General features: G+C 37.5%; 2 protein-coding genes across 5 annotated transcripts; one reads left to right on the top strand and one right to left on the bottom strand.

Annotated features, from left to right (window-relative positions):
- Positions 1-76: 76 nt before the first annotated feature.
- Positions 77-5,616, bottom strand: LOC120310134 (UDP-N-acetylglucosamine transferase subunit ALG13 homolog). Of its 2 annotated transcripts, none has more exons than XM_039348214.1 (2): positions 5,482-5,616; positions 77-2,439 (listed from the first exon to the last, which is right to left on the bottom strand). In XM_039348214.1, the coding sequence occupies exon 2, from the start codon at positions 2,248-2,250 to the stop codon at positions 1,759-1,761; it is 492 nt and encodes a 163-aa protein (XP_039204148.1). In that variant the 5' UTR covers positions 2,251-2,439; positions 5,482-5,616; the 3' UTR covers positions 77-1,758. The 2 variants fall into 2 exon arrangements, with proteins under 2 accessions (XP_039204148.1, XP_039204147.1); XM_039348213.1 differs by lacking the exon at positions 5,482-5,616 and adding an exon at positions 5,162-5,310.
- Positions 5,560-25,904, top strand: LOC120310133 (ATR interacting protein). Of its 3 annotated transcripts, none has more exons than XM_039348210.1 (15): positions 5,563-5,778; positions 6,701-6,833; positions 7,119-7,547; positions 8,399-8,475; positions 12,784-12,954; positions 14,480-14,592; positions 14,985-15,142; positions 17,145-17,216; positions 18,518-18,647; positions 19,792-20,499; positions 21,028-21,176; positions 22,249-22,340; positions 22,931-23,014; positions 23,263-23,515; positions 25,205-25,869. In XM_039348210.1, the coding sequence occupies exons 3-15, from the start codon at positions 7,136-7,138 to the stop codon at positions 25,270-25,272; spliced, it is 2,487 nt and encodes an 828-aa protein (XP_039204144.1). In that variant the 5' UTR covers positions 5,563-5,778; positions 6,701-6,833; positions 7,119-7,135; the 3' UTR covers positions 25,273-25,869. The 3 variants fall into 3 exon arrangements, with proteins under 3 accessions (XP_039204146.1, XP_039204144.1, XP_039204145.1); XM_039348211.1 differs by lacking the exon at positions 5,563-5,778 and adding an exon at positions 5,824-6,226 and having other exon boundaries at positions 25,205-25,904; XM_039348212.1 differs by lacking the exon at positions 23,263-23,515 and having other exon boundaries at positions 5,560-5,778.

Below are 25,904 nucleotides of genomic sequence, written 5' to 3'. Positions count from 1 at the left end.
CACAGAAACTGGGGTTCCGTCTGGCGGACGCCAAACCACCTCTCCCGATTGGGTGAGAAATGACACGCAGTCTCTTGATTGGCCGGGCCGTGCAAAAGGAAGCCTCTATCTCCAATTCTCTCCGCGCAGAAAGTTAGAGAGGGGCGGGGCTCAAAGCTCCGCTGATTGTTTGTTCTCTGCGTCAGCGCGGGAGGAGGTGTTGGAACAGCCGACGGGCTCTTTCTTCCGCGCGGAAAGTGGGAGAGTTCGGAGGTGGAGATGTTTACAGTCTGCTGAGCGGAGGGGGGGGGGTGTCTTCTTGCAGGCCAAGCAGCTGGGAGTTGATTGTAAATGCGCGGTATATGTTTTCGCAAAAGCACTAAGGAGGTGGAGTAGGAATTTGCTTACCTAGGAAACTGTGAGCCTGGTGGTGCAATCGGGTGGTGCAAATGTTGAAATTTGCGGCAAGAGCCAGATATGTCATAGGTCAGGACCACTACACCAAATAAGCCACCTAGATTCTAGGAAAAGGCGGAGTAAAAATCAAGAATGCGGTGTAGGAGTTAAGTTATTGGTAGATGAAGTAAGGAGACGTAAGTTTTACTTCACCTTCAACTATGGAAGTTCCCTGGGTGACTTTGGGCTAGGGCTAGACATTCTGAACTCATACCTCCCGGGGTTGTGGTCTTGGGGGAAAAAATATGAGAAGCACTATTTACCTTCCCTGGAGCTTCTGTACAAAAGGCAGGATATAAGTCTAGAGTAGAATAGAACAGAATCCAAGGAAGCCGTAACAAAAGATTATTGCTCATATAAACTTTTGAATTGAAAATTCAGAGGTATTCAGCAAGGTAATCCTATCCTCAGTATCTTGGCATAAAAATAAAAGATCCATAATTTTCCACATTGACCACTCAGGAAATATACTGAGCATTTTTGGAGTAATGTTATTTTGCAGTCCTTTGGTTTCTACTATCAAATGGTATAAGAAAGCTAGATGTACACATTATTTTATCAGGAAAGCAACTTTATTTGGATTGCTTAACATCTCTTCTTCCAAGGGGAATCAAAGGAGCTGTAATTCAAAAATATGCCTTGCATTAGTTACCAGTAGTCTAGCACTTCTTTGTGGTGCTAATTCTGATGCATGAGACATTTGCACAATTTTATGCAAGTCTGTGGCATTTCAAAGAACAAAGCTTTTAACACATGTAAATTAATGATACAATATTTTTTTTCAAGAGAAGAAGGGTTTATAGATTGCATGGAATTTGTGTTTTTTTTATGCAAAATGATGACAGGATTTAGACATTTAAATAGCATGGGAGCCTCTTGGCTATTTATATTAATTTGATGAATTTATATAGGAAACAGTATTACATTGATTATGGTTTGTTGAATGAGCCGTGATTGCCTAAGTCACAAATCATGTGTTCGGTTCACCTACTGTGGGAAATCATCCTGCTTAATCATGTTTTACTGAATGAGACTTGAGTTTACACAACATAAATATCATAACACAGATTGGTTTTGGCACTTTGTCCACTGTATGAATCAAGCCAAGGGCCTCTTTGCTTTATATGCCAGGCAAGGTATATTCTCATCTCCGTTTTAGGTTTACAAAATGTGGTATAAAAACTTCAGCTGGTTTCACACAAAAGCTGGCCCTACTGAATGCTTTAATTCTTAATTTCATTGGAGGTGACAAATACTGTTGTAAGCTTGCATAGGTCTTAGGCCAGTTTCAGTTCTGGCAGCAATTTGTTATAACCCACGTAGCTAACTGCCAATCACGTTATCCAAGAAAGCACCAAATTTTTCTGGCTGTCCAGGAAGGAATGGCTTCAGAGTAGACAAGTCCATTGATCTGAGCATCTCCACAAGGGTCTTGCATGTGCAGTAAAAGAGATGTCCATCTTTGTGCAGCTGCCTGGCCAGTTCCAACTGATGGTTGTCCATAAGTTGGTCATTGATCACAACCAGGAGAGGTTTCCCAGCTTCCAAAACTTCCAAACAGCTGCCTGCTCCTGTATGGCTTATGACCAGATCTGCTTTTTTCACATCTTCAGAAAGTGAACTCTTGAATCTGAACACTTCCAGAGTAAGTGTGGCTGTGCTAAATGGATCTGGACATTCCTTGCCCCGGCCAACCTGAAGGATGAGCTTGCGATAGCCGAGATCCTGTAAAACCTGGGTCGCTTCGGGGCTCGTCACGGCCGCAATGAGGTCATCAAAGCTGGTGGTGCCAACGGTAACGAAAACAGACTTCATGGCCGATGAAGAGGCGGAGCGATGATAGAGAGGTTGGTGGCTGGAACGGCCCCGAGAGCTGCCACACTTCCGGGACGAAAGATCGCCGAAGGGGGTCCAATGATACAATATTAAGGGACTGAGAAAAAGAAATATTATCAAGGGAACTTCACTTCTGTATGGTCCTATATATGTTATGCAGAGATGAGACTGGAATGAAATAAGAGATGGCAGGTTTTAGTAAAGTCTCAAAAAGCTTTTAGCAAACTATCATTGTTTCATATTTTTAATCAAATCCTTTTCTGATATCTGAGAATGTAAGAAGTGCCTTGATGCTTAAAATGAAAACTACTTCATTCAGAAAGACGTAATATTGGGAATGATCAGAAGTTGTCTAGGAGCTTTAAGCATCCTTCCTCTAAAAATCAAAGCATCTCATCCTTTCAAGAGTGGCAAATATGTGGCAATCCTGATACTATATTACTGAGTTATAGCTCTCTTCGTCCCTCATCTCTGGCCATGCCAGCTTTGATCTGATTTGTAATTCAGCAGTGTTTAAAAGGTCATGGACTCTTTACTTTTGTGGTATTTGATTTATTGTCTGGTTGAGCACAAGCTTTTCCACATTTTGTTTAGATGTTGAACATCAGCATAGCAGCATATTCATGGCCTGAGAAGTATGAGCATTTTCTATCGTTAGAGAATTAATCATTTGTTATCTTCGTTTCTTACTGCCCACAGGCACCAGATCTAGAGAGTTATCTGTTGTCCTTGATTAAGATACAGGGCTACAGAGAGACTTTAGTAATTCTTTTTTAGGCACAACTACAAGGAATTAAGTGGTTTTTGTTAATCCATGTAAGGAATATATTTCAAAGACTATAGTTTGTCAATATTAGGCAAGTTTTCAAAATAAATGTTTTTGGTCATGTCTGGGAAAGCCATCTTTTTAGAACAGTGGCTACATTTGGAAAACTTAAAATATGAATCCTCTCCCAAAATGATTGCCTTAGAGAGCTGCATTTTTTACAGAATAACTGCCATAGTGGTGGTGGCTAATTATAAAACATCAGTTTACCAGAAGACAAAGTGATGACGATGCTCACCACCTCCACCAACTCTCATTTCCCATTTGACCTTTTTGAGAATTTTTTTGAGATCTGTGTGGTGGCTTAGACATGTTCTTGAAAATAAAGAGGATGTTTAAGACTGGTAGCCAGGTAGGTGGCACCATCTAGACAACTTCACTTGATCTCAAAAAAATTAAGTACATTTTTAGCTGTGGTACGTAATGTTTAAATAGGAGACTGGACATGCAGGTATATATGTGAGGAAATTTTAAAAAATGGAAAAAGGCCAAACATCCTGTGCTGTTGCCAAGAAAATTATAAGAATGTGTCCATGAAGTCACAGTAGAGATCAACAAGAAAGATTTTAAGTACTTAGAGATTAATTATTTGTATATAGTATGCTATTTCTCCATTGTTCATCTTTTCTAATAGCAAATGAGTTGTACCAAGCTTAGTGGGCAATATGGGCTCATTAGTATCAGAGCTATAATGTCACTTATCCTGCATAGGCCAAATATATTACAAAAGACTGCCATTTAGGGTAGCAAGAGAATAGAAAAAAAAGATATTCTTCAATAACTTTCTCCTCTAATTTCAGGTAATTTGAAAGTGACATAATCCATAGTTATGCTGGCTGTCCAGTAATAATTCTTGCATGCTCCAGATGGAGGATAGTCTTGAAAATGACTACACTACAGTTTTGGACTGGCTATATTTGCACAATACACTGAATCACAATTTATCCAATCATTTTTTGAAGTAATATGTTTTGCAATATCTCATTTTGCAGTTAGATTATGGTTCCGAGTATTCAGTGCATCCAGAAAATTTGATTAAATAAAGCAAGATTCAGTTAACTATGGACAGATGTGTTATGTGAACATAACTTCACCATTCCTGCTTGTCTTATGCAAATAAAGAAAGCATATGTATGTTCTCATGTATCCTGACAATTCTGGGGATTTAACATCTTTGTTTCTCAGTGGGATAGCACATCTCAGGAGAAAGGTGGTACCCAAATTGGGGATCCTCCTAGACTTTCAATTGTTGCTTGAGGAGCATCTATGAATAGGAGGCCTATCTTACATGCCAATTCGTAGATTAGGACACTCTACTTATTGTCACTGTTGCTTTGTTCACTCCCATCCAAATTATTGCAATGTGCTCTATATAGACTGCCCTGGAAGACAATTTGGAATGTTAGGTGGTGTGAGTAGTTATGAATGTGTATTGATATACCCATTCTACTTGTAACTCTGATTCCAAGTGATCTTTTGAGTGCTATTCAAGATGCTAATCGTCACGTAAAAAGCTCTTTGTGGCATAGAGCCAGGTTATCTGCAAAATTGCCTATCTGCAACCATTTTTCTTCATTCCACAAAATCTGATAGGGTGGGCTCCAGGTTCTCTGTTAAATATCTTTGAAACCAGCCTTCTCTGTCACAAGACCTTCCTTAAATTCAAGACAACCCTGACCCTGCTGGCTTTTCATAAGACATTGAGAACCTTGTTCTTGCCTGAGCATTTGGCTAGGCTATTGGATAAATCTTAGTGTTTATGGTTGTATGTTGCTGAAGGCATGCTCTAAGTGTCGTGTGTTGTTTCAATTTTTTTTTAAATTGATCAGTTATTTACAATCCTGTTAAGTGAGGGCCAATGCAATTGAAATGATATATGCTGCCCTTTTCAACAGATAGCAAAAAAACCCCTATGCATTTCTGACCGCTGCTAGTTTATCATTTATTTTCTTCATTAATTGTAGATCTTTTGTACTGCTATGCTGTGATTTTTATTGCAATGTTAGTTTAGATTGAAAGCTACTATGTAAACAAAAGTAAATAAAAATCAAATTGTATTTCCACCTTAATGCTCTTTTCAAATCCGGAGAACCATTGACTCTCTTTTTCACTTTGTGGGAGGTAGAAATTTAGTGGCTGCAACCTAAAAGCCTTGGATTTCGACATCCACCCTTAGCAGCATATGTCATTTTTACCGCGCTAGCCAGAAAGTGATGAAGTAAATCACGAATAATAATGGAGACAAGCAGTTTGGAAATAATCCCACAAAGAAAACTGGGCAAGCCCCTCCTTCCTTCCCTCCTTCCTTGGCGTTTCACATTTTGTCGCTGCTGCGTTTCCGTAGCGCGGCGCTTTACGTTCCGTTTCCGAAAAGCTGATCGGACCTTAAGGGCACCGGTGCTGTCATTGGTGGGGAGTCAGCTAGCGATTGGTCGGTGGAGATTGGGGGCGTGGCCGCCACCACCAGCCGTGTTCGGGAGGACGCTCGGGCGGTCTGTTATTCCTTTTTTTCGCAGCGCTGTTCGACGGAGGTTTGGCTGCCTCGCTTTCTTAAGACGATATTGCGGTCTCGATATTGCGGAACTGCAGAGGAGGAGACGAGAAGAGACGGAAGGAGAGGATGCGGAGTTGCAGGAGAACCGGAAGCCGTCGCCGCGCTGGGGCCGGAAGCGTGACCCTCGGTACGCCTCCGATGCGCGAGAGGGAATTCCCGCTTGCTTCCTGCTTTTAGTGTCTGTAGACAGTGCAGGAGATAACCCTGTTTTCTCTCCAAACCATTTCCACGCTCGCTTCCACCTTACCCCGTTTTTCTGCGATAAGAAAAATTGAAGATGCAAGTTAGATACCCGAGTTATGAAGTAAAAATAGTAGATGTCTGTGTTGATAAAGCACATCAATAACCATTGATGGATGTACGATAAACGCCGCTGTGGCTCGTTTATGATTTAATTATAGCATAAGAGCCAGGAAAACTCAGTGATAAGTCGGGCTTAAATTAACGATCAGTTAATTAAATATATTTTGCAGGCACACTTTTTGTAGCTCAGGCGGCTTTTACATAGGTAAAACCTTCAAGGGTCTGAGGAACTATTCAGATAAACCTAAGATAGAAGAAGAAATGTGAACAAGGTGAGCTTTAGTATAAATTTAAGATTGTGAGTTTTGATAACTGGAAAGATAAAGCGAACATATAACTTGAGCAACAGGAAGCCTAGAATTGGCATCTGATTAACTTGCTACATGTAGCTATCTTTAAGAGTATTCTTACTATACACTGAATACTATTGAACTTAGTGAGATTATTTCTCAATAAAAATATGCAGGATTAAGCTATGAAGTGCTTAAGCATCTTTTTGGATTTTGCCTATTTACTAGACCAGCCTTTCTCAACCTTTTTACTCTGGAGGAACACTTAAAATAATGTTCATGTCTCAGGGAACATAAAAATTATGCCTACAGTCCCCAGAATTAAGAAGTTTTTTTTTTAACATCTAGAGACTTCTCATAAAATTCTAGGGTTTCACAAAATCCCAGTTGAGAAAAGCTACACTAAACTATTGTAATATGTATTATGTATTATTAAATCTGAATTCTTTATTTTAGGAATCACTGCTCTAAGAAGCTTGTGTAATCAATTTTTATAGCTTTCCTCTGGAATTCAAATGGCTTAAAGTGCAATCCTGTGCATATTTATTCCAAAATAAGCTCTCCTGGATTCAGTTGAACTTATTCCCAGGTAAACATGTTAGGACTGTGGCTGGAATATAATTGTGTTTAAATTTTTGGTTTTTTCTTTCATTGTTTTTTACAAATCTTTGGGTCTACCAGTAAACTTCCTGAAGTTCTTCTTTGGTGTATGTGATAAATATGCATGCATTTGGTTTTCAAGACCTTAGGAAATAAGTCAATGAGACCCTAATATAATTTGTTTATGTCATTCTGCTGATCTCTTATGTTTCTTCCTTATTAACATTTGGTTGAACTCTTAACTACTTTTTTTATTTTTCTGTCTATTTGCCAGGCCTATGTTAATAGAAAATGTCAGTGAATAACTTCTTTGGAAATAAGAAGAGAAACAGCTCTATATTATATGATGTTGATCAGACAAAAATTACTTCTTCATCTTCACCTTTCCAGAGATCTATGAGCCATAATAATATTGGAAATCATGGTGAAGGATTCCCACCAAACAAGCGTTACAAAAGTGTTGTTTTACCCAAATGTAAAGAAACAGAAGATCCATTTGGGGATAATGATGATTTTACAGTAGATGACTTGAAGGAGATAGACATTATTGCTTCCCAGGCATTGACACCAGATGTTTCTTCAGAAACAAATTTGTTCAAAACAGAGCAAAATGCTCAGTTGTCCGTTTTCCCAAGTAGCACCAATCAGTTCAAAACACCCGATCAATGGAATATTACTGTAACGACTGAGACAAAATCATTTGGTATGTACACAGTGAATACAGAAATCGATAAGAGGTAGTGGATTGATATGAATCAAATATATAGGTATATGGAAAGAAATTGCAACAAATCCACTTTTATCTTCTGGTAAATTAGTTCATTTCTCTTTTCCTTTTCCCCTACATCTCCACATAATGCTATGTGAAAGAGCAGGGTTTTTATTGTACTGAATGCATAAATACAGGCTTGGCCTGTCGCTTATCAATATTCTATTAGTAAACACAAGCAATTAAAAAAATCCTTCCATTTTCCTAGCAAGAAGATATAACCATGGCAGAACCATTGCCTATTTTGTCTTTGGTTTAAAATTAAAGTTTCTATATATAAAACTTAACCTTTATAAACAAGGCATAATTATAAGGCAGGAATGGCTCTATTAGCCACATGTAACTTCCTATCACCCGTCTAAGACCATAGTACTGAATCATGACAGCAAAATGACCACAATTAGGCATTGATTTTTTTATTTAAGCTTAAGATTGGGGATCATAGTGGAAACATTTAACTGATCTGATTCTCACTCCAAACCAGACTATAATTACCTTTTCTCAGTCCGACTTCAGAATCTTTTTGGCTCTTTATAGGGGTTATAAGGATGGGATGGGAGTAGGAAGTCCTTGAGAAACAAACTGTTTCCAGGTCCGATTTTAACTCTCCCGAAAATAACATCTGAAAATTTGGGGAGAAAAATTGAAAGATCCACTTGCAAGTAGTTTGTGAGCATTCCATTCCTTTTCCCACATTTAAGATAAGAAACAAAAATAAAAAATGGACTAAAAATTAATCTAACCCTGTACTAAAGTCGCGTTACTAGATTAATCTCTATCTACAGGAAGTAGCATAGAAGAAATGAAAGGAAGATTTCAACTTGAAACACTCCAGGCACAACACAAAGAGGCCATGAAAAAGGTGAGATGCAACTCATTCATGTTTTTTGAAATTAAATTCTAGTTCTGAAATGTTTGATGCAGCTTCTCTTGAGTACTTGACCATGTAATGTACCTGCTATTCAGGAGAAAGCTTTGTAGTGTTCATTGGAACTTACTCTTGAGCTAACTGTATATAGAATTGTAACCTAGACATAGAAGAAATTGAAGAATGCATAGTTTCAAAAGGAAGATTTCATAGTTAGGGATAATTAGGTAAGAAAATTGTGTATGTGTTTACAAATATTTCAACAGATATAAGTAAATTGTGAGTGGTTGAAGAAAATGTGTTGATTTAATGAACAGTAGAGATGCCATGCGCTCATACAAAGTCCAAATAATTTTGATAGTGTGCACAACTGTACTATATATCTGTGATATAAAATAAAATCCTTATTGGTTAGTTTTGTCTATAATAATTATTATAATTATTCAAACGGAAGTAAAGTTATTAGGACAAATATTGTTAATATAAAGAAGAAATTAAGACCAAATTTTATGCCTCCAGAGTTGGCAACATTTGCCAACTTTCTGGGCTTGAAAGCTAACCGCGATTGGGCATGGTTAATATTTGGATAGCAGAACTCCAAGGAATTTCAGGGTTATTGTCTAGTCTGAGAATTTGAAACCATATCACAGTAGAACACAGTGGCAAATTTTATTTGTATCATTGCCATGAAATTACCAGCACTTGAACTTGATTTGCTTTTCCTCCTCAGTTGCAGGAATTTTCAAAGCTATGTTTGTTCTAATGATTTTTTAGTGAAAGCAATTTTTCATACATTAAAAACTTCAAATATTAATTTAAGTTTTCATTGTTGCAGTAATGAATATAGTAACAATTTGAATTAAATCCATTGGTTAAGAGGGATAATTTTATATAGATTAGGAGATGTGGATAATAAACTCCCATAAGAAATTATTTTTTATTTGATTTTGCATGGCCATCCATCTGATCTAAGATACTCTGGGTAACTCGCAACAATTAAAAATAATTGCAATAAAAACAAGTAAAAATCCAATATACAAACATATAAGTATGTCCGTAATCAATTTAAAAACCAGAAAATTTCAATCAAAAGCAGAATTCTTTCCGCATCAGCCATTAAAAAGCTTCATTCCTGGACCCTCAGACTGGATAGTAGAGACACTTCTTCCCAAACTTTGGATCAGGACCCTTCAGGGAGAGAAGAGGGAGTTACTAATTTTCAAAAACTTGATCAGTCTTGCCTTAACAAAGCAAGAATACTGTCAAGAACCTTTTCTTGGTTTTGCTTCTCATTTTGCCTATGCAAACATGTAAATCTCTTCTAATATCTAGAGGTGGCATATTTAGGGAACTGCGGTGTCAAAAAGTTTGAGAGACATTATATTAGCAGGATTTATGGTAAAAGACAGTTGTGTGATGTCCACAAATTCTTCAAAGCCTTTTAATTAAAAAAAGGATTATACCAAAGATAATAACATGTACCAGTTTGCTTACAGTTCTAGTAACACAGTCTCAAATTGTTATAACTTGTTTAATACAGTTGTAATTCTGTAAATGTTTTAAAAGGTGCTTTAGAATGCACAAGATGAACCTGAGACCTTTTTAAAGCAGTCCTGTTTTTTCTTGAGATTGTGTGGCTGCCCTCTGCAATTGTCACATTATCCCAAGCTGTTTTGGAGAGCTGCAAACAAAGATTACATTTGCATTCTGGAGCACTTTTTGGAACTCAATCTAAAGCAGTGGTTCTCAACCTGTGGGTCGGGACCCCATTTGGGGTCGAACGACCATTTCATGGGGGTCGCCAAACAAGGCTGTCCGCCATTTTTTTCCCCTTTTCTTTGGCCACGCCCCTGGCACCCAGTGATGTATAAGTGGTTGGGGGTCACCACAACATGGGGAACTGTATTATGGGGTCGTGGCATTAGAAAGGTTGAGAACCACTGTTCTAAAGCATTGCATAACCCTATTAATACAGTAGTTTCAACAAAGTCCAGGAATAGCTACAGATTATCTTCATGATCAGCTCTTGACTTGCTGAAATGAATTCTATGCCACAAAGAATTCTAGTGTTCCTCCAACATATTAAATATAATTTGTTTATCAGATTCTAAATTATACATTGGCAGTTTTAAGACTTTCAGCAGACCTTGCTGTGTGTCATGTACGACAGAGGCCCCCAACCTTTTGGGCATCAGGGACCGGTTCTGTGGAGAAAGATTTTTCCACAGACCAGAAGGGATGTGGTTTCATGTGTTGCCTGCATGCAGTGGATGGGGCCTTCGCTTGTTTGTGCAGCCCAGTTGCTAGTATTCTGTGGTCTGGTGCCGGTCCAGGGACTGAAGGTTGGGGACCCCTGATGTATGAGTTTTATGTAAAATTAAGAGATGTGTACTACTTTACTAATGTTTTGACAGTTGTAATTGTTACGGCCTACTTAGCAGAAGAAATAGTGGTTGAAAGACTCATTTAAAACCAAGTCAGCATTTGTAATCAGTCATATTCCATAATATATTCTGCAATCCCAGAATTTGTTTTAATAATCAAGTCTCTCTTGTAATACAAGTAGTCCTCAACTTATGACCACAGTGGGGCCTAGAATTGCAGTATAAAGTGTGGTGGTCTAAGTTGAGGCATTGTATGACTGGACTTGATTCTACAATTATTTTTGCATCATAAATCAAGTCACTACAGTTGTTAACTGATTCACATTGTTAAATTAGCCATATGGTCATTAAGTGAATTCAGCATATCCAATGGGCTTTCCCCCCCTTTTTTTCTGGAAAACTGCAAAAAAAAAATAGCAAACCACAGACACATGACTATGGTGCACTGCAACTGATTGTAAATGTGAGCTGGTTGCCAATGTGATCACCTGACTATGGGGATGTATGGCAGTCGTAACTCCAAGGATGGGTTGTAAGTAGCTTTTGGAAGTCTGTCATAACTTCAGATGGTCATTAAGCACCAATTCTAAATCAAGTACAATCTGTATTTCCATTCCTTGTATTAACCAAGTTTATCCTTAAAGAATGATAAAAAATGAGAAAAGAAACCAGGAGCTGAAAGTATCTTTTCAAGCTTCTACACTTTCAAACACCAGTTTCAGATAACAAATTGTCACAGAGAAAACGTATGGCCCAGAATGGAAATTCTTCTTCTTGTGCCATATCCGTTATCGGACGTTGGTGATCATGTTGGCAATCCTGTTTTTATCAGCAGCTGCACGAAAAAGTGCTGCTGAGTTTTGTCCAAACCAGTCCCTTAGATTTTGAAGCCACAATGTTCTTCTTCTGCCTGGAACTCGTTTGCCTTCAATCTTTCCCTGGAGGATTAAATGGAGTATGCCGTATTTTTCTGGGTGTCGCATCTCATGTCTGAAATATTCTAATTTTTGTTTTTTAATTGTTTTGATGATTTTCCTTGCTAATTTCATCTGTATCTGGTGAACATTAATTGCAAATGAAGATAAATATACACATCCCAGGATAATATTGCAGGATCCAGTCTGAGTCAGTCACTGGAACCAAAGGTTTATTCTTCCAAGCTTTTCAGGCTTGTGCTGGAGCCCATCATCAGGGAACCTCTCTCTGCACATATTCTGAAGAGAGAGAAGTTCCTGATGATGGGCTCCAGCATGAGTCCAAAAGCTTGGAAGAGTGACCTACTCAGATTGGATCCTGCATTAATTGAATTCCTGATTATATACATTAATTGTCTTAATTATAGGGCATCCAAACAATATTCCAAATTCAGTATTCTTAATCCTTCACAATACTTTTGCTTATATTGCATGGTTTGTGTAATTCCAGTTTATTTATAGTTTCATAAATGAAAAAAGCCTCATAAATGAAAAAAGCCAGTTGCCATTTATGAAATAAACTAGCATAACTCTGATACGTTTGGACAAAGGAAATTTTAGGAAGTATAGTCTTTTTAATGCTGTTATTGTACTAAACATTGATAATTAAAACTATTGTCGTAAGTTTTTCTATTTTAATCTTAGGCTTAAAAAAGTCATGGTTGCATTTCTTGAATTAATCTCAACCTTTTATAATAATTATTTGTAAATACCCAAATTCATCAGGATTGATATGAAATCTGGTAAATTCTTGAGGCTATCTCTGTGATATCTTTGTCAGAACATATTAATGTATCAGTTTATCAGAGTTAACATCTAAGTTAGTATTGCAGGAAAAACAATTCACTTTATAATTAAGTTATTTTTCTATTAGGATTTTGAATAAAAATTAACATGTCTGCAAGTAGATTAATTACATTAATGTTTAAATTGTGAATTGGCAGTTGAAGGAAATGCAGGATGAAATCCTTATTAAAAATGGAGAAATAAAAATTTTGCGGGATTCAATGCAGCAGATGGAATCTACTTTGGAGGAGCAGCGGAAATCATGCATATTACTGGAAAGAGAAAAAGCTGAGTGCTTAAGTGAAAAAGAAAAGGAATTCTCCAGAAAGGTACTATTTAACAAATGACCAATATAAACTGCCTTAAAACTTCTGAGATCTAAGAAGTCCTTTGTTGAAACTTCCTTTTTTCCTGTTTGGAATGACTTTTAATCATAGATGCTTGTTGAAAATAATCAGCCAAAATGATTTCACCAGCCCATTTGCTAATGAGCAATGGCAGGCAAACTGCTTTTTCCAATGGTAAAAGGACAAATGAAAAGCAGTGTAGTAGATAAAATCATTAGGTCAGAATTATTGTGATCCTGAATGATGGCCTTGAGCTAGTCACCCTCTCTCATCCCTAGGAAGAAGGCAAAGGCAAACCACTTCTGAAATCTTGCCAATAAAACTGCAGGACTTGTCCAGACAATTGCCAGGAGTCAAGAGTAACTCAAGGGCACATTGAAAAAAAATGTGTGCAACTGATGAAGTGTTTGATGTTCTATTTCCACTCTGGCTGTTATCTTATTTTTTCATTTATTTATTGAAATCAACCCTTCAGTTGAAACCAAGGGAGGGGAATTATTCTGCCGAAGCACTAAGGTCTGACATTGATTACCTGCCAAACTGGAAGCCTTATCGCATGTTTAGAAGGAATTTGGATCCATGTCCCTTGTCCATTTCAGAGTAGCTCCTTTTGGCTCTGCCAGCGTTAATGTTTTTCCAAAGCTATGCAAGGGGGATTTCAAAAGTCAGATTTGCTTGTCTGATGTCAGCGCTGTTGTTCAGCCTCAGACCTCCTAGAAGGAAATATCGTAAAGCCAACAGTTCTCTGGGAGACTTCCAGCAATGACAGGAATGCAGGCTGACTACGTGTGTTTGGTTGTTTTTTTTTTTTATAACTAAGTAATATATATTTACATAACCTCCTTTTCCTTTAATTTTATACACACACACATACACACACGCACAAACACACACATACATACATACATACATACATATATATATATATACACACACACACATACATACACATACACACAGAGAGAAAGAATGGGATTCTAATGGTAAGGAAAGATTTCAAAAAGCCTTCTATATATGGAGATGTAAAATATAAGCCAAATGGCTTACCATACTGTTGTGATGCTTTTGGTACAACGTATCTCAGGCATCCTTGTTCCTCTTGGAGTTTAAAACAAGATGATTGTACAAGCACTCTGCCCTATTACGTTGAAAGTGAATAATTTCCAGAATATTTTTCACTAAATTGCTATAATAAATGCTTCTGTTCTCTCTCTCTTTTTTGTGCATGTCTGTGTGTGGAAAACGCAAACTATTCATGCTTTTAAGAGACAAGCTTTTTATTATGTTTGTAAATCCTGTGTAGAGTGTACCTGGGAATATTAGCACTTTCTCAGAATGGGGGAACATACTTTTTACTGTTTTGATGAATAAGCTGTTAGTGTTGATTTTGATGTAACTGAAAAGAGCAAAAGTATAAGTGAAAGCGAGGAAAGAATTGCAGGCTTCTTTCATAGTTGTATATTGTTTTCTGTGCTCAGTGGAATTTGAAATGTCTTTGCCCTTTTAGTTACAGTCACTGCAGTCTGAACTACAGTTTAGAGATGCTGAAATGAATGAGATGAGAACAAAGATTTTGAATTGTGAGAGGATTAAACCTGTGACCCCTGTTTCACATACCAGGTACAAAATAAAATTGAATTTGTTTCAAGGAGTTCAGTTCCTGAAGAATTTCCTTACCTCCCCTTTATAGCTGAAAATAATGAATTGCAGAACAGTTCTTTTACAAACTAGAGACCAGACACTATAATTGAACACATAGAATAAACTCTGAATTTATTTCTAGTGTTTGAATGCATAGGTTGCTCTTATGCTTGAAAAATATACATGTGAAGACATTGTGTATTTCATTTACTGCATTGTGAATGTCTAAAATTGTCATTCAGATTCTTTCATTAGGAAATATAATTCACCGTAAATGTTTTAACTATATATTTTTTTTAAAAAAAGACCTTTAAAGTTTCAAAATGAAATGCCTCTGTGCAGTTAATCCAGACTTTATTTTTATTTTTTAGTCCTAAGAAAAGCCCCCCTAACCCTGTGAAAATTGAAAGATGCACTCATATTGAAAAAAAAAGTTACCCCACAGAAGAGTCTTTTGGATCTCAGATATTACCAATACCATCTTGTTTCAGGACCCAATCCCATGTTCACATTCCTCAGCAAAATAATGGTAGGTAGATTTTTGGTGAACTATATTTGACCAGGGTGGTGAGGGTAATTTGGTAATTTAGCATGTCTTTGTGGGGGGATTGTAAGAAGGTTGAGAAGAAATTGGAGAGGGAGAGAGAGAGAGAGAGAGAGAGAGAGAGAGAGAGAGAGAGAGAGAGAGAGAGAGAGAGAGCACAGAAACCACTAAGCGAAAATGAGCAAGTTAGTTTACACTTATCTCATAAATAACAATTTAGCCCGAGAAAGAAATCAAAGAATAAATGTTTCAAATCATTCAAAAAGAATTCACCATAGCTAACTGATAAGGTTCCTTTTATAGGGAAATTCCAAGATGCTATATTTACCCAAGACTACCACTAGCAATATCTCACTGAAATCTATGTAGTCCTTGCTCCTTTGTTCTTGCCCAGCTGTGTGGAGTTTGATAGCTTTAATGCAGGGAACAAAATTCCTGTGGTATTCACACAATTTTATGTTAATTGTGTAATGGTATTATTATACAATTGATATAATTTGTGTAACAACAGTATTGTGGATGATATTGTAGCAATGTGGAAGACCATTGTATTTCAAAGAGCTTAGGTGACATATTTTGATTTCTCCTGCAGATTAAGAAAATTCTAGAAGTTTAGAACTCATTCTAAGCTAACCCGCTTGTTTGTCATTCTTGCTTGCTGAATAAAGGAAAAGGGGAGGGGGAAATCTTCACACAGCTGCAAAGCTTTCCTTATCTGGAAAGTTCATCATACATTCATTCCCATCCTCGAGTTATGCACTCATCCACCCCAAGACACATATTGAGTCAAGGTCAGGTCTTGCTGTCTTCTCATGACCATGGAAGCAGGGCCATGAAAACTTGGAGCTAGATTTTAATAAAAAAATCTGGATGTGTCCATTAAAACGTGGTTTGAGTGCTTAGAATGGGCACCCAGGGTCTTGGGATATCTCCGCTGCTTGAGATGGGTTTCCTAGCAGCTGAAGGGAGAATGTTTTATTTGGTTAGGTTATACCAGTAGTGGTGAACCTATGGCACTGGTGCCAGAGACGGCACTCAGAGCCCTCTCTGTGGGCACACATGCCGTTGCCCCAGCCTTGCTTCCCCCTGCAACCCCCTCACCAGCAGCCCCCTGGAGGAGAGTCGCCCCCAAGCGTGGCCCACACGGAGCAGCTCAGCCAAGGACATGGCAGCCAGGCAGAGTAGATAAGACTCTGCCCTCACGCCCCATCACACACAGTTGATGCTGCAGGGCGCAGGGAGAGGACATGGCCGCCATAGCGCTGCTGGGTTGCCTGGGTGATCTGCGGTGGACCCTGGAGGCGGTGAGTGGCCCTGCGGGAAGGCAGGGTGGGGGTGGGACAGGGAGTGGAGCGGGGCGGGGCCAGTTTTTGGGCACTCGGTCTCTAAAAGATTCACCATCACTGGGTTATACTTTCTTGAGTTTCTGATTAATTTGCCTACTACAGTTAAAGATTAAAGCTTGAAATCTCCTCACTAGTGTGTTTATTGTCTCTGGATCCTCAAAGAACCAATTGTCTAGCACCCAGACACTGTTTTAATGGACAGTTAGGAATAGCAGACATTCTTTTCATAGTTGGTCCATTAAATCGGTATTTTAATGTATATAACTGTGTCTCATTTGGGAATGGTCCAGTAATATTGCTGGACTTCAGTGAATAGGGTCAAGCTTAGTCTGCATAGGTATTGTGGGAAGATGTGAAGCAGTTATTGGTCTTTCTCTAAAAAGATCTCTGAAGACAGCTTTGGGGATTCCATTACTGCCCAACATGAATATGCAATTGGATTCTCTTAATTGCAGCCATTATATGGTTCTGAAATGTAGTAGTTGCAGTGTTTTGCCTTGTTTATTTTCTGAAGTTGCGAAATGCATTTCAAACCTATATCAGATAAGTCAATCCCAAAAACTGATTGCATTGTGATAGAAGGGCAACCTATACTAGGCTAAAAATAAATACTATTTGATTTACTGGATTTTTCTATCCAGACAGCAAAATAACTGTCCTTAAAACTGAGCCAGTGAAACAAGAAACAAGTTTCAGCTGTCCTCTGAAACCAGGTAAATTCATCTAAAAGATCTTGTGATTATTTATTAGGATTAGAAACCTGTATGAATGGAAATCATAGGTTATTTTAATATTAATTTCAACTATATGGGAGGAGGAAAGAGGGGATTTGGGCAAATAAAGTAAAAAAAATTGTGGTGGATCTGTAAATCATCCCTTAATTTACTAATAAATGCCTTATTGTATTTTTGTTCTGCTGTAGAAATGAAATATTTCCAAAGTCACAGGAAGTGGAGACCTATAAAAATTCCTTACTTTCAAATTCTAGATTCTGAATGCACTCTTTCCTGGAATGATTTCTGCTTACTACGTTGAGTTATAAATTGAAATACATTTTAAAAAAAGAAAAATCAAGTGACTTTAACTTTAAATGTTTACAGTTTTAGCTTAATATTAGCATCAGCCATTCTACAATATTAACATATTTTTGTCTTATATTTTGAACTAAGTTGTTCAAGGTTTTTCTAGTTACCATATAAATTTTAGGATATATCTTGGCATAATCATCCATTAAGCTAGTTAATAAACATCTGCTTGACTAATCCCTAATCAGTCTTCTAAAGGATGAAATCAGAAATTTGAAAAGTGTTTTGTAATAACTTGGAATTTTTAGTTAGAGCTAAATGGCTCCAATTTCATTCATGAGTTAGAGCAGTATTGCTGCTATAACTTTGGCATTTTTCCAAAAATGGTTATTAAAATTAACTAATTGTTTTTTTTTCTCAGTGTAATAGTCTTGCTTATATTATGTGAGGTAATGCTAAGTCTAGAATTTTCCCTGCTTTTCACTTGGCACCTTGTAAATGTTTCACCTAATATCCAGAAAACAGGTGTGGACAGTGTTTGAACCAGGTTATTTTCTAAACACTGTTCTCTTCTGAATGCAACCTAAATGTATTTATTCTCACATACGAACCAAATGCCACAACTTTAAAGCTTATGGTATTTGTTCACTAATAAGGATAGTTGAGTATCACTGTAAAATGTACCAAGTAAGTAAGTGCAAAAGAAGAAAATACATTAACTTGGGCATATGGTGGGAAGGGAGGGAATATTTTGCTATAAGAATTTTTATACAGCTACTAAATATATAATGAATATATTCACTTACTATTCAGAGCCAGGATTTTAATCAGGGTTTCTTGCATAAGACATAGCAGCGTGGTTCTCATGTAATGCAAAGTAACAATGCACCAAGCTAAAATTAAGCAGAGTATATTATTTGTTCAGCTGTTAAACACACTATGTATCTTGCTTCAGCGTGTGTCTTCAGCCTTGGATTTATCCATTGTAGGTTCCCTTTTACTAAATGCACTGATGAAGCAGCCACTTGTTCCGGGATCATCGTTAGGAATCTGCAACCTTCTTAGCAGCAACCCTGAAGCTTGGACTGGATCCACTATGCAGTCTGCTTCTTTCAGTGTGTATGTTTGCCATTGACAATCGTTCACATTTTCTGAAATAGGAAGAAATCAGATTGCTGAAACAGAGGGGTGGATACTTTGAGACAGCATTTTATCAGATGGAGGCTGGTTTACTTTACCTCATTGTTTTTAGATAACTTGATTGGGTGAATTTGGAAAGTAAGCCTGATCCCACTCTACTGAGAATGTTAAACTTTTTTTCTTTTGGGTGGAATTTTATTCTAGCATAGTAGTCAGGTACAAGAGTTGAGGAATTTAATATTCAAAATAAGTCTGGGGGGGGGTGTTTGACAAATATCCATTTATTTTTTACCTCTCCACTGATTTAAAGCGTGCCATTAGTGGCTTAATGTATCTTTGCCCTATTGATGCTAACCATGGCATATTTACCGGACCTGCTGGTCCAGATGAATTGTAAAAAATCCTAATCCTTTCTAGTTAATGCAAATGGAGGATATAAATGTACCCTTAATGTATTTTAGAAATTAAAGACATATACAGGTAGTCCTCATTGTACGATCACAGTTGAGCCCAAAATTTATGTTATTAAGGGAAACAGTTTTTAAGTGAAATTTGCCCCATGTTACGACATTTCTTGCCAGAGTTGTTAAATGAATCACTGCAGTGGTTAAGTTAGTAACAGGGTTTGTAAGTGAATCTTGCTTCCCCATTGACTTTGCTTGTCAGAAGTTTGCAAAAGGTGTTCACATGACCCTGGGATACTGCAACTGTCATAAATGTGAGTCAGTTGCCAAGTATCCGAATCTAAATCATGTGGCCATGGTGATGCTGCAACGGTCCTAAGTGTGAAAAATTGTCATAAAGTCACTTTTTTCAGTGGTGTGGTAACTTTGAACGGTCACTAAATGAACTGTTGTAAGTCAAGAACTACCTTTCCCTTTACCACGGGCAGCGACAACCATGGCGCTTATGTGGAGACTAATTTACAGCAGTTTCCATATGAGAAGGAATATTAAATTAAGACAAACTCTCCTTGTAACAGTAAATTCTAAATTCCCTTGGCAAAAAGTGGCAGTAATGTCGTTGAGCCCACTTTGCCTGGAGCGTAATATGTGTTCTAGTTTCAGAAGATACACAGAACATCACAAACAGTACTAATTTTTTTTCCCTCTTGTTTTCGTAGAGGACCTACACAGAAATTCAGTAACAAGATTGCAAGCCCTCAGGAAGGTGAGACTTCGTTGAGAACTACTCAAAAACTCGCCTTAACTGGATTGAATCTGATTGCTGTAGATGGAGGCTCACTGGAAGGACAACAGAACAGGAGAGGCATGCCCCACCTTAAGCGCTTTAAAATTCCCGGAGCAGTACATCTTCTTCCCCTCCTGGAACTTCACATTGGTGCATATAACCAAGCCCTCTTGTCAGTGACAAAGACTGGAAGCATTTCTTCTGGAAATCAATCTCCTTGCTCCTCTAGGACATCTTCAGGTGCAGCTTCAAATCTAGAGGAAGCTTTAGCCACTCTTGAAGAGTATGCGCTCGTGTCACTGGGCATCCTTTACTATTTGGTATTTTATAGCTGGGAAGTTATTAATACACTTCTATCCCGTGATATGAAAACAGATTGTACTCCAGGCGCTATAGACGTTTCCGAGAAGAATGAGACTGTGGCTTGCCATGAACAGGATACAGCTACTCTTCAGGAAACCCTCCCAGAAATAGAGGTGACCAGTTCGGACAAATCCCAGCATCCTTTGTTTAAAAAGCTACTACAACTCTTAACCTTGTGCGTAAGGTCAGCAGGATGCCAGAGATGCCGCATCGCAAATCAGTGCCTAGAAGTTTTCGTGAAATTAGCTGAAAAGTCAACAGTTGACTTACTAATAAGGTAAAAATACAGCTTGAATTTAACCCCACTTTTATTTTTAAATAAATTTGTTTCGTGGCATTTTCACATGGCATAGCTAATTTGATTAAAAATATGCAGGTTGATTGTTTTGTTCTGGGTTCTAAAACAGCCTCTCCCAATGTGGACATCCTCCAGATGTGTGGTTTCAACTCTAAAAATTGGCAGCTAGGCTATCCATTGCTGGGGAATCAAAGCCATCCCATCTGGAGGTCACTGAGGCTGTTCTGTATCTTCTAAGCATTATTGTGAAATATTTGGAACAAAGTTATGCTGATAGCATATCCATGCCGGAGCACCTTGTGTGAGCCCAGGAAAAAGCAGCTGATTTAAAGCAGGTCCAATAGGCAGGGTGGGTGACCTACCTACATCTCCTTATGAAGCATCTTTGGATCTGAAGTGCTTCATTTCTGTTCTCTTCTTTACATGGTTAATTTTGATTGCTCAATATGAACAAACTGCTGGAAAAATCAGACACTGAATGGTGTTTTCTTATGTTTTTCTATAAAGCTTTCAGTGCTTGTTCGATAGCCAGTCACAGATCCTGCTTCGCTGCTTATCTTCGGAAACTCCCTTGTTTGCTGTCCTTCTTACTGTTAGGATGTTAAGTTTGCTTGCTGAGCATCAGGAGCTGGCTGCTCAGTTCTGTTCACGTTCAGGTAAGAAAGAGAACATCTTAGCCATCCTACTGCTTTAGTAAAACACTGAATTCATAAGGCAAGCAAGAGCATTTTAAAATGTGGTTCTAAAGTTTGGGTGTTGTTTCCTTGAGGATTTCTGTATTTCTTGGTTTATTTTAAAATACATTTTGGGTCTCTGCGAATGGTTGCATATATCATTCTGTGAAATAAAGTAGTTTTAGAGATGGTTCTTGGTACATAATTAGCTTGATCGGAATTACTGTTCACCTTTAAATCCTAAAAGTAAGTGGCTAAAATCAGTTTGCAAGAAGAGAATATAAAATTTGTTGCCAGGTTGTTTGTATGTTTTATTTTCTTAAATTTGAACAAGTTTGAATGAGCATACTGCAGTTGAACACTCTACTTGTCATGACAGCATTTTGTTCCATCAACTATATTTATATATTTACTATATTTTTGAGCCAGGAAGCATAACAAATGTAGGAGCCCAGGCAAATTATCTTGCTTTCACTCCCTCTGGGAGAAAAAAACAAGTGTGTGAAGTCTAAAGGTGCTGAAGTGGTCTATGTACTCATCATAGGACAGCCAAGAGAGTTACAATATCTGCACATATTGTTTACTGTGGTGTGGGACCACCGGTGCAATCCAGCTCCTCACCCATAATATTATTTTTGAACAAATAACACATTTAAGTGGAGTGAGGAAGAAAAGGATACAGATACAACCAGTTAGATGAAATTATGGGAATCTTGCCTGAAATGCTTATTTCAAAAGTGCTCTATGTTAGGAGTAGGCAGCCTGACCCTCTGGCATCCCTGCCAAATGGTAAGGATTAAGGAAGTTGTTTCCAAACACCAGGAGGGTGCCACTTTGAATTTATTAATTTAATGTTTCCGTCTTTTGAGGATTTCCCTTACCACTTGTCCTGTCCTGGCGTCCACTTTGAAATGAATTAAATTACCGTAGTATTTAATTTTTTGTTATATAGAAAATGAGGAGCACCCTGTATTCAAAAGAGCTTTGTCGTTTTTAAGACATTGCAGTCACATGGATGATAAGGCTGACATGTTATACTTAATTCTTTTCACAGAAACCTGCCTACTTTTGGCATTATATATGTACATCACATCACGCCCCGATAAATTAGCATCTGAGGGGCTTTGGCTGCAGTTGGAACAAGAGGTAAAAGTGTATTGCATGTGTAAAGGTAAAAACATGACGGTTTTTTGAACAGGAGGGATTAAATGCTGGATTTGAGCTTTTGAGTAAAAGTATTATAAAAATACAAGTTTATCTTAATCCTGCCTTCCAACTGAAAAACCATAAATTTGTATCAGTTTCTAAACCTCTAGAGCTATCTGAGCTATGGTTCAGCTTTTGGATGTGTAATGGAATAGAAGACCTGTGTATGATGTAGCTCTGACTTTTTTTCTGAACTTGGCTGAAACCAAGTTTACATAATAGAGAAATATAATAAAAATACATTAGTTATGCTAGTATGAGGGATTAAACTGAATTTAAAAACCTGATGCTCAGCACATTTATTTGAAAGTCCTCCCTCCCTCCCTCCCTCCCTCCCTCCCTCCCTCCCTCCCTCCCTCCCTTCCTTCCTTCCTTCCTTCCTTCCTTCCTTCCTGTTATTTCAAGCGCTAAAGATATTTGTTTAGTAAGTTTGGGGCCAGAGAAAGGCAAGGTTTTCCTTTATTTTGATACTACATGTTTTATCTTTTAAAATAGCATTTTAAAAAATATTTTGTATTAATTTTTCTTAGACCGTTCGTTTTCTGACAAAGTGTATGCAGTGTTGTAGATCCTCTGTTTTACTTGTGGGAACAGATTGTCAGTGCACTTCTGAGGTAAGCCACTAAAAATTAAATTTACGATCATAGTTTAATACTTTATACTTTTTTCACCTGAACAGTGTTACCTGTTCAGTGTTACAGTCAGGGCATATTGCTTAAGTATGCCTTGTGATCTTCAAAGCTTGGTCCTCTAATAAGAATCTCATATGTCTCAATTACAATAGTACTATTCCAAAAAGAGCAATTATAAATGTAACAGTACATACCCCAATCTGTAAGAGAACTGTATTTTTTTTTTGTAGGTAGTGAAAGCTCTGATAGTAATGTTACATAGGCAATGGCTTATGATCAGAAAAATGGAAGGAATCATGTTCAATGTACATGAAAAGCAAATTGTACAGTTTTTGCGGGATGCTGTTTTGCTTCTGCATGGTCTCTCCCAGAAAGATAAACTTTTCCATGAACATTGCCTGGAAGTGCTCCACCAATATGACGGTGTGTTGTCTGGGGTTGCAACAGTCCTGAGAAAAGGGCAGCATTTAAAAGCTTGTGAAGGTGAGACTCCTTGCATCAAACATGTGACTGCTAGCGTAGACGTTGATCTGCTACCTGTAAGTGCATGATTATTCCAAAATGAACATCATTCATTTTCTCTGTCTGTCATAATATAGCATAGAAAGGCAACAGATGCAGAATTATGTTAACAAAACCTGTGCTATTTGGATCCAGTGTCATTGCGGCTTCTAGAGTTTGTAACTGCATGGTTTGCCGTGTCATGAGTGTGCATTATATTCATGTTTAATTGATTCACAGATTTCTATAAGAGCTGCTTTTAACTAATCAACTGCTGTCAACAGTGACAGGCATCAAATTAGCTGAAGCACTTTTCAGGGCCATATTCTTTCCCAGGACTAGTACTTCAAATACACTGAATGGGATATTATGAAGCAGTGCGAGGACCAAGAATTATAAATGATATATTTCACTGAAGTTTTGTTCTTCCTAAATTCCTGTGGAACATATTTTGTTTCCTACTGTTATGTTTGTGGCTTTTTAAAAAGTTCTGGCACCGCTGTAATTGAGCCTTTAGATCAGGGGTTCTCAACCTTGGCAACTTTAAGACTAGTGGACTTCAACTCCCAGAATTCCTCAGCCAGCTTTGCTGGCTGAGGAATTCTGGGAGTTGAAGTCCACAAGTCTTAAAGTTGCCAAGGTTGAGAACCCCTGCTTTAGATGATCTTACTGTTAGAACTCACCTGGCATTCTGCCCTCTTTGAATTTTTAGAGTATGGACAGGAAGTTTGCGTGCTCCAAAATGCCATTTTCAAACGCCATCTTCCATTTTCAAGAATCCTTTCTTTGTAAGGAGGACTTTGGTTTTTGTCTCTTGGTGCTTTGTAACCTTGGCAGCCATCCTCTCCAAATTTCTGTAATCCTCCTAGGTAAACCAGACAGGAAACACAACCAGATGAGCTAATTCTACTTTATTGTAAGGCTATATTAAGTCAGACAGGAAATGCGACCAGATGAGGAAATTCTGCTTTATTGTATAGCTGCCTAAACAGAATCTTGCAAGTCTGAAAGTACAGATCATCCACCAAAACTTTTAACTTCCTGATCCATTCGGGTGGGACCTTCCTAAGTTTCCTTCCTTGACCATGAAGCCACTGCCCCCCCCCCGCTTATCTGATTGTTTCCTTGGAAAGATGTCTTCTTCTCATTCCTCAGGGTCATTCTCTCACATACTATTACAATTTCAGAAGTATGCACTGGCTCCAAAGCATTGGGAATAGTTTAGAGACTATCCTAAAGATACCTGTGTCAAACCATTACTTGTTAATACTGATGTTTTTTTTTTTAATTTAGTACAGAGTTGTCTCTATTTGGAAGGAAATACCCTTTAATTTCTGGCTTATAAGAGTCCCTCTTACAGAGTATTGTTGAGTTATACACATTCCCTGTTTGTAGACACAGAAGTTTACTTTCTTCCAGATAAGTTGATTGAATTATCCAGCTCAGGAATAGCACTCTCAAATTCTTAATTGTAGACTTTTTCTCTAGCCAGGGGTCCCCAATTCCTTGGCTGTGGACCAGTACCACAGCCATAGCATGCAAGCAACTGGTCCACACAAACAAGCAAAGCCCTATTCGTGTATTAAAATACTGTTAAATTTAGACAATAGCAGTGTTGAATAAACTTTTTTTTTAAAAAAAATCTTATACATTCTGTGTACATTCTTTCAGAACTTGCACTGGATGAACTGTATCCTTTGGAGCCCGAAGTCAATGACCAGGAAATGGATTGCAGATAATTGTCTTTCAGTAATGTATTTGTTTATATTCCAAGAAAAGGTTACAATTGTAATGTAATTCAATGTGCTTTTTAAAATTTACAGTTTAATGCAAAAAATGTTTCCTATATTAATTACAGAAACCATCACAACCCAAGCTTTTGTATTGAATAAATTCCCATAATGAAACATAAATTCCCAAAGAATATATTAAAAATTATATTTATAAACTTTAAGCATTGTGCCTGAAGAGTTATTTACAGTTAGGATTAGAGGTAGGTGAGAGTCAGGACTATTATTCTCATTAAATCTCCAAGTACAATTTTGATGAATCTGATTTCCTTAAAAGTTAATAATGCTTTATGAATTAATATTGTCTTTTTTAATTAACAAGGACAATTTAATGTGTATCTCACAGGTCCAGTTACAGAAAAATGCTTGTATTTTTGAATACTGTTTCATATCTGAAATTTTATACTGTATACCAATGGGTAAAACTGAAATTGCTTGTGCTTATTTCCAAATAAATCTCTGTCAACATTATAAATGAAAGGATAAAAAATCAAGGTAATAAGTATTTGTAATCTGTTGTTTACTGTGGAAAAAAAATGATAAAAATAATAAATCCTGAATCTTTTTTTTTTCTGTGACTA

This window comes from Crotalus tigris, unplaced genomic scaffold, assembly GCF_016545835.1.
Source record: "Crotalus tigris isolate CLP2741 ecotype Arizona unplaced genomic scaffold, ASM1654583v1 scf7180000018125.1543573, whole genome shotgun sequence".
Taxonomy (NCBI): domain Eukaryota; kingdom Metazoa; phylum Chordata; class Lepidosauria; order Squamata; family Viperidae; genus Crotalus; species Crotalus tigris.
Note: the sequence above shows the minus strand (reverse complement) of the source record. Positions and strands in the feature narration are given on the sequence as shown.

Coding starts and splice junctions, on each gene's coding strand:
- LOC120310133 (XM_039348211.1), top strand. CDS start 7,136: ATGTCAGTGAATAACTTCTTTGGAAATAAGAAGAGAAACAGCTCTATA. Junction 7,548..8,398: donor GACTGAGACAAAATCATTTG/GTATGTACACAG, acceptor CTCTATCTACAG/GAAGTAGCATAGAAGAAATG. Junction 22,341..22,930: donor GGCTGCAGTTGGAACAAGAG/GTAAAAGTGTAT, acceptor AATTTTTCTTAG/ACCGTTCGTTTTCTGACAAA.
- LOC120310134 (XM_039348213.1), bottom strand. CDS start 5,263: ATGTCGAAATCCAAGGCTTTTAGGTTGCAGCCACTAAATTTCTACCTC. Junction 2,440..5,161: donor GATTTGAAAAGAGCATTAAG/GTGGAAATACAA, acceptor ATTTCATTCCAG/TCTCATCTCTGCATAACATA.